At 46.7% G+C, this 13,737-nt stretch overlaps 1 protein-coding gene and 1 long non-coding RNA gene across 6 annotated transcripts in view; one reads left to right on the plus strand and one right to left on the minus strand.

Moving 5' to 3' along the window:
- ak1 (adenylate kinase 1) overlaps positions 1 to 12,094 on the plus strand; it is a 107,242-nt gene extending 95,148 nt beyond the window's left edge. For 3 of the 5 annotated variants that reach the window (XM_033048908.1, XM_033048911.1, XM_033048912.1), the window contains 4 exons: positions 89 to 252; positions 3,050 to 3,166; positions 7,943 to 8,134; positions 9,689 to 9,872. In XM_033048908.1, coding sequence (XP_032904799.1) covers positions 89 to 252; positions 3,050 to 3,166; positions 7,943 to 8,134; positions 9,689 to 9,757 — 542 coding nt within the window. In that variant the 3' untranslated portion in view covers positions 9,758 to 9,872. Of the gene's footprint in view, positions 1 to 88; positions 253 to 3,049; positions 3,167 to 7,942; positions 8,135 to 9,688 lie in introns of all 5 variants that reach the window. The other 2 variants (XM_033048909.1, XM_033048910.1) reach the window with 1 other exon arrangement.
- On the minus strand, positions 6,318 to 7,993 carry LOC116990851. Its single transcript, XR_004416639.1, has 2 exons — positions 7,893 to 7,993; positions 6,318 to 7,094 (listed from the first exon to the last, which is right to left on the minus strand). It is a non-coding gene; the product is annotated as an uncharacterized LOC116990851 (long non-coding RNA).
- Positions 12,095 to 13,737: the final 1,643 nt, after the last annotated feature.

The following is a 13,737-nucleotide window of genomic DNA, read 5'->3' on the forward strand; positions in this document are numbered from 1 at the left end:
CCACAACACGGGCGTTGGTTTGAGGCTCAGCCAGGGCTGTCTCGGTGTTGTCTTGGTAATGTGGTGTCTGGTTTCACCCTGTCAACAGGAGGCCCAGGTTCCGGCAAAGGCACTCAGTGTGACCAGGTCGTGCAGAAATATGGCTACACCCACCTGTCCACAGGAGACCTGCTGAGGGCAGAGGTCAGCTCGGGCTCAGACAAGGGAAAGAGTGTCCATGCTATCATGGAGAAGGGCGAGCTGGTACCTCTGGTAAGTTCAACCACTTGCTTAGTTTTACAGGCACAGTATTGGAAACTGACCCAAAGTGCTGGAGTAAATGAGAGGTCCTGGCAGCATCTTTGGAGAACATGGATAGGCAACGTTACGGGTCAGGACCCTTCTTCACAATGAGTGGAAGAGATGAACCATTCATTGGCCAGCGATCACCCCTAGCCCAGTTCTATCCTACACACTAGGGGGAATTTACAGAAGCCAATTATCCTACAAAGCCTGCACGTCTTTGGAATGTAGAATGAAACCGAAGCATCTGGAGAAAACCCATGTAGGTCACGGGGAGAATGTACAAACTCCCTACAGACAGCACCCGTTGTCAGGATCGAACCCGGGTCCCTAGTGCTGTGAGGCGGCTGCTTTACCACTGAGTCTCTGTGCCGGCCTTCCTAACACTTAGTTTACCACCAACTCAGAAACTAGATGAGGGGGAGATGCAGGGGTTGAGTATATGTGCTGGATTTCCATCACTTCACCGATATAAAAGCTCTCCACTTCAACCGTGTTTGTGGACATACACGTATCAGACTCATCACTATGTGCATGTTTGGTATCTAGTTTTGAAACAGGCCCTTCAGCCCACAAACCCCACACTGTCTACCAATTCTAAGTTAGTTCTTTGTTATCACACATGCTCATCCACTCCCTATTCCCTTTTTCACACAGAGAGTTGTGAATTTGTGGAATTCTCAGCCTCAGAAGGCATTGGAGGCCGATCCACTGGATGCATTCAAAAGGGAGGTAGATCGAGCTCTTGGGGCTAGCGGAATCAAGAGATATGGGGAGAAGGCAGGAACGGGGTACTGATTGTGGATGATCAGCCATGATCACATTGAATGGCGGTGCTGGCTCGAAGGGTCGAAAGGCCCACTCCTGCACCCTATTGTCTATGTATCTATGTATTGCCCACTAGGGGCAATTTACACAGGCCAGTTAACCTGCACATTTGCACGCCTTTGGGAAGAAACCGAGATACCAGGCAGTCACAGGGAGAACATTCAAACTCCACACCGACAGCACTCGAGGTCAGGATCGAACCTGGTTGCCCGGCGCTGTGAGGCAACAGCACTACCAGCTGCGCCACTGTGCCGCCCCTGGTGAAAGCCGCGACCTGTCACGACGCAGGGAATAATATACATTTGTGGTCGGAGCACTTTCCCAGGAAACTCCTGATAATATGACCGGTCTGTGTCATTGCTGGAGACGGGTTCACTTTGTTCAGTCTCACCCAGGACTTCTTATCGATTTTGTGCCCATTAAGCCGAGGTTTCAAAGGTCATTTCTTTCCCAAAGCCCATTAGTGCCTCTTGCTGAGAGCAGTTTGCTTTTGCTCTGGTCTATTTTTGTCACATTCTGGCCCTTTGAATCTCACGGCAAAGGAGATCATTTAGAATCTCATATCCAAGACAGCTCTTTGAAGCCTCTGTGCAATTTGTCCACTTATCCTTATCTTTCTCCCCATCCTGCTGCAAATTACTTTTCTTCAAGTGTAGAAGCAACTCTCTTTTGTACATTCTGAGTGAAGCTATCCCCAATCACTGCATCAGTAATATTCTCCTTTACAGGAGGCGCTGCCAATATCATCAAAGACCCACCCCACTCTGGCCACGCTCCTGTCTTGCTGCGACCATTGGGAAGAAGGTGCAGCAGCCTGAAAATTGACCACCAGGTTCAAGAACAGATTCTTCCCGGCAACACAACGCTAACCTCAATAATTATGATCATCCAGGAAACATGTTCCCGATGTTGGGGAGAGTCCAGAATCAGGAGCAACAGTTTAAGAATAAGGGGTAGGCCATTTAGAACGGAGATGAGGAAAAACTTTTTCACCCAGAGAGCTGTGAATCTATGGAATTCTCTGCCTCAGAAGGCAGTGGAGGCCAATTCTGTGGATGCTTTCAAGAGAGAGTTAGATAGAGCTCTTAAAGATAGTGGAGTAAAAGGATATTGGGGAGAAGGCAGGAACAGGGGTACTGATTGTGGATGATCAGCCATGATCACAGTGAATGGTGGTGCTGGTTCAAAGGGCCGAATGGCCTACTCCTGCACCTATTGTCTATTGTGTCTTTGGTTCCCACTACACACTTTGGTTTTAGCCTTTGTGGTCATCTCGCAATTAATTAATTGTATTATTGATTATTATATATTTATCTGTGTTATTGCATTGTCAGGCCTGTTAAGATGCAGCAAGTAAGAATGTCTTTGTTCCATTGCCCGTACATACAACAATTAAACACTCTTGACTCCGTCCACAAACTGTCTGCACAGAATTGTAACCATACTCTCGCTGTAAGCATGTCGAGTCTCTCTGCAAACCTGTGACTAGCATCCGCCTAATGGCAGGGTGATGCTGTGTCCATCTTGGACAGTCATCTCCTAGAAGAAATACAAAGGCAGTTACAGGGCCATTACTGCCTTCAGTTCTCGAGAGGATTACAAAAGGCCCTGTTGTGTGAACTCAAAAGATCAACTTTCAGATTGAAATTCACCCTCAGTTGCAAGCGCTAAACACATGAGACAAGCCCGAGTTTTCATTGTTCCTTTCGCTTCATTGACTTCAGTAGAACTAAATTCTCGTTCATCACCATAATGCACCTTCAGCCACAGAATACCCTTCGCTGCATTAATGTGGAGCCACGCGTATTATTCTGCCCCTAACATGAGTCCTACATGATGATGTTGTTGGTGATCGCTGCAATGCCTCTTAGACCGATGCTCTCCTCCTCCCCTCCCCCACGCTTCACGCTGACCGCTTGCCCTCTGCTCCTTCCTGCAGGATACCGTGCTGGAGATGCTGAGGGACGCCATGATTGCCAAAGCTGACGTCTCGAAGGGCTTCCTGATTGACGGCTACCCGCGGGAAGTCAAGCAGGGAGAGGAGTTTGAGAAGAAGGTAGAGAGAGGGTTTGTGATGGAGGGGAAATGAGGGAGGCTGAGGCCGGGAGGAATTATAGGCGGGCGGGTTTCTTCCTTTGAAACCGAACAGTCCCGCGCCTCTTTCTCAAAGGGGAGGAGGTGAGATCTCCCAGTGTCTAGGCCGATGTTTACTCCTTCACTAATGGGTTCACTGGCCCTGCTGCTGAAGACGAGCTTGGTCCCTCTCTTCGATAAGAGAAGACTGCTGGAGGAACTCAGCAGGTCAGGCGGCATCTGTGGGAGGGAATGGATAGACAACGTCTCGGGTCAGACTCCCTCTAACCCCTTCCGTTCTGAAACTGCGCAAGCCTCTCTATCAGGCAACTGAATCATCTTACCCCAACCAGAGAGCAGTCCTGAACTTCTATCTACCTCATTGATGACCCTTGGACTATCTTTAGGTACATAAAAATGCTGGAGAAACTCAGCGGGTGCAGCAGCATCTATGGAGCGAAGGAAATAGGCAAAGTTTCGGCCCGAAACGTTGCCTATTTTCTTCGCTCCATAGATGCTGCTGCACCCGCTGAGTGTCTCCAGCATTTTTGTGTACCTTCGATTTTCCAGCATCTGCAGTTCCTTCTTAAACACTTGGACTATCCTTGATTGGACTTCGCTGTCTTCACTTTGCACTAAACGCTATTCCCTTATCATGTATCTATCTACACACTGTAAAGGGCTCGATTGTAACCATGTATTGTCTTTCCGCTGACTGGATAGCACGCAACAAACGCTTTTCACTGTACCTCGGTACACGTGACATTAAACCAGAACTAAACTAAACTAATGTCTGGATGGTCTCAACGGAAATGAAATTGAGGGGAGGTGGCCAATTAGGAGGCTGGATCTTTTATAAACGATGTTTGTCTAATCTCGCCCGAAGTCCAAAAGTGGATAAAGTGCTGGCCATGTAGTAGCCCACACAAACTGACACCCTTGACTGGGCAGATTTAATTAATGGACAAAGCATTACCATGGACTCTAAACCAGTTGCTCACCACCCCCCCCCCCCCTCAACAAGGCAACTTTACTGGGCAGTGTACACAGACTGGCGGAAACACCAAGGTCATAATGCCCCTGTCCCACTTAGGAAACCTGAATGGAAACCTCTGGAGACTTTGTGCCCCACCCAAGGTTTCCGTGCGGTTCCAGGAGGTTCCCGGTGGTTTTTGTCAGTCTCCCTACCTGCTTCCACTACCTGCAACCTCCGGCAACCACCTGCAACCTCTGGGAACCGCACGGAAACCTTGGGTGGGGCGCAAAGTCTCCAGAGGTTTCCGTTCAGCTTTCTTAAGTGGGACAGGGGCATAAGGAAGAGGAGTAAAATTAGGCCATTCAGCCCATCAAGTCTACTCCGCCATTCAATCATCTCTTCCTCCTAACCCCATTCTCCTGCCATCTCCCCATAACCTCTGACACCTGTACTAATCAAGAATCTATCTATCTATGCCTTAAAAATATCCACGGACTTGGCCTCCACAGCCTTCTGTGGCAAAGAATCCCACAGTTAATCATTCTCTCCTGACTCGGGTTATTAAGTGCACATAAAATTCCAACAGGTTAAAACCACCCCCCACTGAGTGCAGCGGAAATGTTAACATTGCTGTTGAATGATGTCTTTATCAGGAGTTTGTATTTTTGGGTGAATGAGTATTCTGTTTACACCAAAAGTTACAGACGGGCATGTGGGACTGGCTGGTGGGCTGGACTCTGTGAAGACCACGGCCTTCACTCGATCACTGGGCAGGCTCCAAATATTCCACCCGTGCCCGCCCAAGGTATACTGTGGCTCGGATTGAAGTCCCGACCTGAAACGTCTCCTGTCCAGTCCCTTCACCGATGCTGCCAGTCCCTCCACCAATGACCCGCTGAGTTCCTCCAGCACAAATCGTCCCAGTCTGTTTGTGTAGGGAGGAAGTGTAGATGCTGGTCTAATCCGAAGATAGACACAAAAAGCTGGAGTAACTCAGTGAGACAGGCAGCATCTCTGGACTCTGGAGAGAAGGAATGGGCCAGAGTGAGTCCCACCGCACATTGGAGGAGCAGCACCTCATATTTCGCTTGGGCAGTTTACACCCCAGCGGTATGAACATTGACTTCTCCAATTTCAGGTAGTCCTTGCTTTCTCCCTCCTTCTCCTCCCCTTCCCAGCTCTCCCACAGCCTACTGTCTCCGCCTCTTCCTTTCTTCTTCCTGCCCCCTCCCCCACCCCCACATCATTCTGAAGAAGGGTCTCGACCCGAAACGTCACCCGTCTCACCCGCTGAGTTTCTCCAGCATTTTTGTCTACCTTCAGTCTGAAGAAGGGTCTCGACCCGAAACGTCGCCCATTCCTTCTCTCCAGAGATACTGCCTCACCCACTGAGTTACTCCAGCCCCCTCCCCTGACATCAGTCTGACGAAGGGTCTCGACCCGAAACGTCGCCCATTCCTTCTCTCCAGAGATGCTGCCTCACCCACTGAGTTACTCCAGCATTTTGTGTCTACCAAAAGACACAAAGTTCTGGATTAACTCAGCGAGTTAGGCAGCATCTCTAGAGAACATGGATGGGAACATTGAAATCTCCAATTTTAAGTAACACCTTGACTCGACCTCCTCCCATCTCTTTCCTGTCGTCCCCCCCGCCCCTTCCTGGTGCCCATCCATTTTTTCCACTATTTAACCCCTCGTCCCCCCCACCCCACCCATCCCTGTCCTCTTGCACCCACGTCTCTCTCCCTGGCTCTAAACCACTCATCTTCTCTCCATATCTGGCAGTCTTTAGTCACCTTTTACCTCAGACCTTTGTCCCATACTCCATCCATCCTGTTACCTCACGCCATTGTCACTTGCTCCTCCCCCTCACCTGTATCCACCCATCACTTGCCTGGCCTTGTCCCACCCCCACCTCCGTTTTCCAGCTTTCTCCCTCCACTCCCCGCCACTACAAACAGTCTGAATAAGGACCCTGATGTAAAACATCGCCTATCCAATTCCTCCACAGATGCTGCTTGACACACTGAGTTCCTCCAGCACTTTGGGGTTTTTTTGCTTTCAAAGGGGAATTGCCACAAGAAAACACAATTTGCAAATCCCTGGGCAAAGAGCAGGGAAATATAGTTGAGTTAAAGTAGTCTTTATTCAAAGCCAGTGAGAAGAAGGGCTTTTTACTGTGCTGTAAACATTTTACATTTCCTCATTCCCTTCCTCTACTATTACCTGGCTCCAGTCCTCACAAAATATTCATTTATTATTGCCAGGTAACATCGTCCTTGGAACGAGAGTCCCTTGGTGTGGGCCAGTAAATGCACAGTTATGTGCGTTGTTCAACAACAAATGACGTTCCATTATTCCCCCGATGCATTCATTGAGGAGTATCCACTGAATTGAAATTAATCTCAATGGGTTTTTTGGCAAAAGATGAAAGGGAATTATTTCCAATAAATGGCGTGTAAAAACAGCATAAGTGACCGCATAATGGTGTGGTACCAAAAGTCACTAACGGCTCTTAAATCTAGATGCAATCATTATTTCACTTGCGCTGTTAGAATGGGATATAATGTCCCTTAATAATAACAGGGTCAAGACCGGGTCTATTTAGTGTTCAGATAGTGCTGACACAGTACGCACTTGATTACAAGTACCTTCCTGTATGTTCAACAAGCGTTTCTGCTTCGCCGGATAATAAGCAGAATTCAATGTGCTTAAATAACTCGGCATTAACCAGGGATGGGCAAGTACATCAGCCAGAGTTCCTGCTCCTCGTTGCCTCCATATCTCCCTCTGGTGGCAAAGAAATGCAGTGAAAATCAGATGAGGGTGACAGAGAGGAAAGACTGCAGGTGCTGTCATCTGGAGCAAAAATCAAAGCGCGAGACGATCTTGAACGTAACGTAAAGTGTGGTGTATCCAGCGGGTCGGGCTGCATCTGTGGAGGGAAATGGACAGGTGACTATTCGGTTTGGGACCCTTCTTCAGACTGATGGAGTAGCGGGGAGAAAGCTGGGAGAGAGGTGGGTGGGGGGCAGGACAAAGCCTGGCAAGCGATAGGTGGGTCCAGTTGACTGGGGTTTAATGGGCAGATGGGTGGATTAAGTGACAAAGGGAGGAGGGATGAGGAGAGAAGAGGAGGAGTGAAATGTAAAGCTGGAGGAAAGGAATTGGGTAAAGGGGATGGGGTGAAAGGGGTTGGACAGGCTAGATGCAGGAAGATTGTTCCCGATGTTGGGGAAGTCCAGGACAAGGGGTCACAGTTTAAGGATAAGGGGGAAATCCTTTAGGACCGAGATGAGAAAAACATTTTTCACACAGAGAGTGGTGAATCTCTGGAACTCTCTGCCACAGAAGGTAGTTGAGGCCAGTTCATTGGCTATATTTAAGAGGGAGTTAGATGTGGCCCTTGTGGCTAAAGGGATCAGGGGGTATGGAGAGAAGGCAGGTACAGGATACTGAGTTGGATGATGAGCCATGATCATATTGAATGGCGGTGCAGGCTCGAAGGGCCGAATGGCCTACTCCTGCACCTAATTTCTATGTTTCTATGAAAGGAGGGGCATGAAAGGGAATTATGGGATTCAGGAGATGAGTTTAGGAAGGAGGGTAAGGGAGCAGGGTGACTGGGGTGTGTAGGTGGCTTACAGAGGCATAGGATGGGGGTGGCAATTCGCCCCTCGAACAAGAGTCAGAACAAACAACGATGTGGAAGAATGAGAATTTGGAGACATACTTTGACCAAGTGCTGCAGTTGATCAGTTGCCTGCTTCCCGCACTCTGTAGATTGCACCACCTACTCTGCTCTTGTACATTGACGCTGGGAAGGAGACGATGGTCAAACGGCTCCTGGAACGCAGCAAGACCAGCGGGCGCGCTGACGACAACGAGGAGACCATCACCAAGCGCCTGGAGACGTATTACAAAGCCACCGAGCCCGTCATCAACTTCTACCAACACAGAAAGATCGTCAGGAAGGTGAGGCCCCCAACGGCAGCAATGTTGCTCCCATAGTAGCCTGAGGACTGTTCACTGAAGGTAGCATTTCCCAGCTCCACCTAGTTATGGCTTAGCAAACCGGGCAAACTGGTAGAGCCTTTGCCGTACAGCTCCAGGGACCCCAGTTCCATGCTGACCTGGAACGCTCTCTGTGTGGAGTTTGAATTTTCTTCCTACGATCATGTGTATTTCCTCCGGGTGCTCCATTTTCCCCTTGCATGTGGGTTTACACATAGAACATAGGAGCATGCCCAACTGGGACAATATTTACACTCATAGGCTGGTTGGTGTACAGGACGAGGTGTCAGAGGAGGTGGGTGAGGCAGGTACACTAACAGCATTTAAAAGACCCTTGGATAGGAAAGATTTAGCATGACCTAACTTTATGTATTACTACTGGGCAGTGCATATTAAGAACATAATGTACTGGCTGGATAGTTCCACTCAGCAGTTGGAGTGGTTAAGAATGGAGAAAGAGGAGTGCTATCCGCACGATATAGGAACGATCCTGCTCTCACCGATAAAATTGAATAGTATAATATATAAGAAGAACCCAATTATTCACAATATAATAAGAATTTGGAAACAAATAAAAGTATCCTTGAAATTAAATAATTTATCAGTACTAACCCCACTATTGAACAACCCAGCATTCAAACCATCTCTCATCGACAACACATATCAACAATGGGATAGACTGGGGATTAGGAAAGTAGGGGATATGTATGAATTGGGTAAACTGTTATCATTTCAACAATTAAAATTTAAATTTAAATTGAAGGATAATCAATATTTTAAATATATACAGGTATGTGACTTTATGAAGAAATATACACATAGATTTCAAATTTCAATGAATATTAAGGCTGATTCACAAAAATTAATATCATACTTTTATAATAATATATTATATAGAGAATCACCCTCAACAGAAGCACTAAGAGAAGATTGGGAACATGAGCTAATGATAAAGATCTCGAAGGATAGATGGGAAAAGTATTTGATGAATACACATAACTGTTCTATTAATGCAAGACATAATTTAATTCAATTCAATTCAACTCCATTTTCCCCTTGCATGTGGGTTTACACATAGAACATAGGAGCATGCCCAACTGGGACAATATTTACACTCATAGGCTGGTTGGTGTACAGGACGAGGTGTCAGAGCAGGTGGGTGAGGCAGGTACACTAACAGCATTTAAAAGACCCTTGGATAGGAACGATTTAGCGGGATATGGATCAAACGCAGGCAAATGGAACTAGCTGAAATGTGGCACGGAAGAGTTAGGACAAAGGGCCTCTTTACATGTGTTTACAAGTGTCAATGAATGACCTTTTGAGATCGATGTTAAAGTGTGTCACGTATAAAGTCTACGGGAACTTCAGAAAGGTGCAGATATCCTCAAAGATAAGGGAGGGCGGCTGGGTAGGGTATTTTTCACTATCGTGGGATTTTGTTTACTGTAAATTGAGAGGGATTTCTCAAATTCCTGGGTCGCTGACTATTTTTCTTCCCCACCAACGCGATAGATAAACGCAGAGGGCACAGTGGATGAAGTCTTCGCTCAGGTCGCGACTGCCCTCGACGCATTAAAGTGACTTGAAGACTAAAGTGTTTCAGCAATTGCCCTCCTCTCCCCTCGCTCCTTCCTAAAGCCTTGATTCCCCCGGTTTAAGATTCATGGACGGTGTTACAAAGAGAAAAAAAAAAAAAGTGTTTTTGGTCAAATTGACATGCCTAGACTTTTCACCCGAGATGTTGTTGGGCCCCATTTCTGCATTGTGTCCTGTCACTGTCAACAACTGAGGCCACTGGGTTAGCAATGAAACTGCATCAGCGACACTGGGCCGTGGAACACAATCTGTTGAACGCAGCGGGACTGAGCAGCACCCGACATCGCCATGAGCCCTCTCCGATCAGACCTCGCACCTCATTGCTCTGCACGTCAAGATCCTACACTGAGACAGAAGAGAGATGAGTTCAGATATGTCACGGGTATTTTTCCGATGCTGAAAATGATCTGTCAAGAATTATTGACCACAGAAAATATTATCACCGCTGACCATCACGTGTCCTCGCCGACTGTCTGCCGTGGGATTGAGGTCACGTTGGGGGATTTTCTGTAATCAATAATATTTTTGGCACATTCGGAAGCCGTGATTGTCAAGCCAGGTTTGCAGCTGTAAGTGAGTGCGAACTAGCGGAGAATGTTAAACCGATCTCTCCTTCACCAGAACAGAAAAATGTTGCACGAGATAGCTGTCTTACGAACCGTGGATCGATCTCCAGCTGCTAGTGTAGGCTTTTCTGTGCTAACCTCTTGTGGGGTAAAGATTCAACCTCTGCCACTTGTAATAAGTTTGTGACGTTAATGACGTGCGTGTGTGATGTACTCGCTGGCCAAAGGTAAGGTCAGTGAACTGAATTTCAGAACCAGAGTACTCCACACAACAACCACATTAGACACATGGAGAGGAAGAATTACTGGCCCCAGTAGCCCTGAAATTAACCCAACAAAATGTACTCAAATGCCTAGAATAATTTTGATTGGAATATTTAACACAAATAATGTTCACCATTTGGGCACAGTGTGCCTTGTCACTTTTCTATTTCCGTTTCTTTTTATTTCAGTGTATATTTCATCTAGAAGTCTTATCCTCTAACTTAAAGCGACACTTCCACTTGTCTCTCCTCTCCCTACAACCCCACCTTCTCCTGCAGATGCGAGAAATTTCCCCGTAACAAGCCGGTGGGTTTTCGCTGGTTAAGAATTGGTTTTATGCCCAGATAATCCAAAAGTCTATGATTTGTGAAAATGTGAGGAGACTGTCCCAAAAGCCCAAGCCCAGCCAGACAATTCCAAGTTGACATAGGAACACAAGTTGGCCACTCAGCCCCTCCAACCTGTCCCACCATTCAGTAAGATCTCTTGTTGCCACCAACCTGCCTTGGCTCCCAACCCTTTCCTGTCCTTTGTGACTTTTATGTGAAGTTTTATTGCGAGCAAAGCACTTCCCAGTTAAAATACAAATCCTTTCAACTTTAACAACAGATAGCTCTGCCCACCTTCGGTGAAGACCACACTTACAGTCAGTGTACCACAGCTGACGCCCCTATCTGTCTTCCCAAACCTGTACTCCTCAGAACCAATCCTGTCTGTTAAAGTCAAAGTTAATGCACATTTCAACAATTAATCAACAATGCCGACTTTATAACAACAACTTGTATCAGTAACCTGCTTGTGAAATTCTGGGGGTAGCTGTTATGACTTCCAGTGGCAGTATATCATGACCTGTGATAGTGTGTAGTCAGAATCAATTTCAGGAAACAGTACCCAACAGCCTTAATGACAGTCCCACAGAACGTTGCAGGCTGCATGATCTTTTATGCAGAAGAGCTAAATCTGTTGTGTCGCCTTCTTTCTCTGTTTACTCTTAAAGTGGCTGCATTTCTGTCCATTCCTTGTGCAGTGTTTTAATGAACAAGCTGGTGAAGGAGTCTAGTGGGAGGGAAGGATTCTTAGGTTCTGATCAAAGTAAAATGCAGAATGTTCGTTTTCCAATGACGTGCTGTATGCTATTGATAAATGAACGCACTGCTCTTTTTTTAATACAAACTTTCTTTGATGTTTGCATTCAATTCCCAGCCAGTGTTCTTGTGACAATTGTTAAGGATTTCACACTAGCTCATCAATGTGTTTGTCCGCTCACCAATATCACATGTGTATCCAAAGCAACGATGATTCATAAATGTTATAGCCAAACTGTAGATACTTCATATATCGTAGCTGTCTCTGTCGACAACCAAATCAGCAATATTGTTTTTCTAATGCTGTTGCAAACCTAAACTTGTACCAGTATTTATTGGAGCCTCAACTGATGGGTGGATTGGAGGAGGTGACTGAATGTACATTTAATAAAACTGAACTGACCTCAGTGTTGTGTGGAATTAAATTTCTCTGCAATGATTTCACAGACGGGTCTAACATTTGTTTAAATCTTGGCAAAGCTGCATCCTATCTGCAGCAATGTAATGCCCCTGTCCCACTTAGAAAACCTGAACGTAAACCTCTGGAGACTTTGCGCCCCACCCAAGGTTTCCATGAGGTTCCCGGAGGTTTTTGTCAGTCTCCCTACCTGCTTCCACTACCTGCAACCTCCGGGAACCGCACGGAAACCTTGGGTGGGGCGCAAAGTCTCCAGAGGTTTCCGTTTAGGTTTCCTAAGTGGGACAGGGGCATTTGTTTGCGACAAAGAGAAATTTTACTGAAGGATGCTTGGTGCAAGGGCAGTGAGGATTAGGCTGCGAGTGGCAATAGAACTCTTCCAATTCCTTGAAACTTCAGACATAACGGTCCCCATCAATTGAGGACCAGACTTACTTTAGTCTGAAGAAGGGTCCCGACCCAAAATGTCACCTATCCATGTACTCCAGGGATGCTGCCTGACCTGTGGAGTTACTCCAGCATTTTATACCCGTCCTTCGTTTAGTTTAGAGATACAACTTGGAATCAGGCTACTTGGCCCACTGAGTCCACGCTGACCATCGATCAGCTATTCATATCCCACTTTCTCATCCGCTCCCTGCACACTCGGTAGAGACCAATTCACCTACAAACACCAACAATGGCCTTGGGATGGGGGGGGGGGGGACCCACGCAGCCACAGGGAGAACGTGCAAACTCTGCACCGACAGCTCCCGGGTTCAGGATGGAACCAGGGTCTTTGGCTCCATGAGGCAGCAGCTCCACCACTACTGACAGCACTGTGAGTGAAAACTGTGCTCAAGTTGCAGTTAAAATTAAACTGATTTCAGACTGAAGCGATTACAATATTCTGTCCCTTTGCCCTCTAACAAAGGCTTGGTCATTGGTTTAATTTTCAGCCAATTATATTAATTCGTATTAAGAAACAAGCATTTTTGATTAAGTTTCCCAGAGTAAATGAATGAAGAACTAGAGGGCCTAGGTTAAAGGTGAGAGGGGAAAGATTTGAAAGGAACCTGAGGGGAAACCTTTTCACTCACAAGAGGGTGATGGGTATGTAGAACAAACTGCCAGGGTAAATAGTTGAGGCAGGTACTATAACAACATTTAAAAGACATTTGGACAGGTCTTAAGGGATAGGAGTAGAATTAGGCCATTCGGCCCATCAAGTCTCCTCCGCCATTCAATCATGGCTGATCTATCTCTCCCTCTTAACCCCATTCTCCTGCCTTCTCCCCATAATCTCTTGACACCTGTACTAATCAAGAATCTATCTATCTCTGCCTTAAAAATATCCACTGACTTAGCCTCCACAGCCTTCTGTGGCCAAGAATTCCACAGATTCACCACCCTCTGACTAAAGACATTTCTCCCCATCTCCTTCCTAAAAGAACGTTCATTTAATTCTGAGACTATGACCTCTAGTCCTAGACTCTCCCACTAGTGGAAACATGCTCTCCACATGGATGTGTCAATAGGAAGGGTCTCGAGGTATATGGGACAAACACAGTCAAATTGGACTAGCTTAGCATCTTGGTCGGCATGGACGCGTTGGGCCAAAGATCCTGTTTTCCGTGCTGTATGGCTCTAGAA

This window comes from Amblyraja radiata, chromosome 32 (assembly GCF_010909765.2).
Source record: "Amblyraja radiata isolate CabotCenter1 chromosome 32, sAmbRad1.1.pri, whole genome shotgun sequence".
Classification (NCBI taxonomy): Eukaryota; Metazoa; Chordata; class Chondrichthyes; order Rajiformes; family Rajidae; genus Amblyraja; species Amblyraja radiata.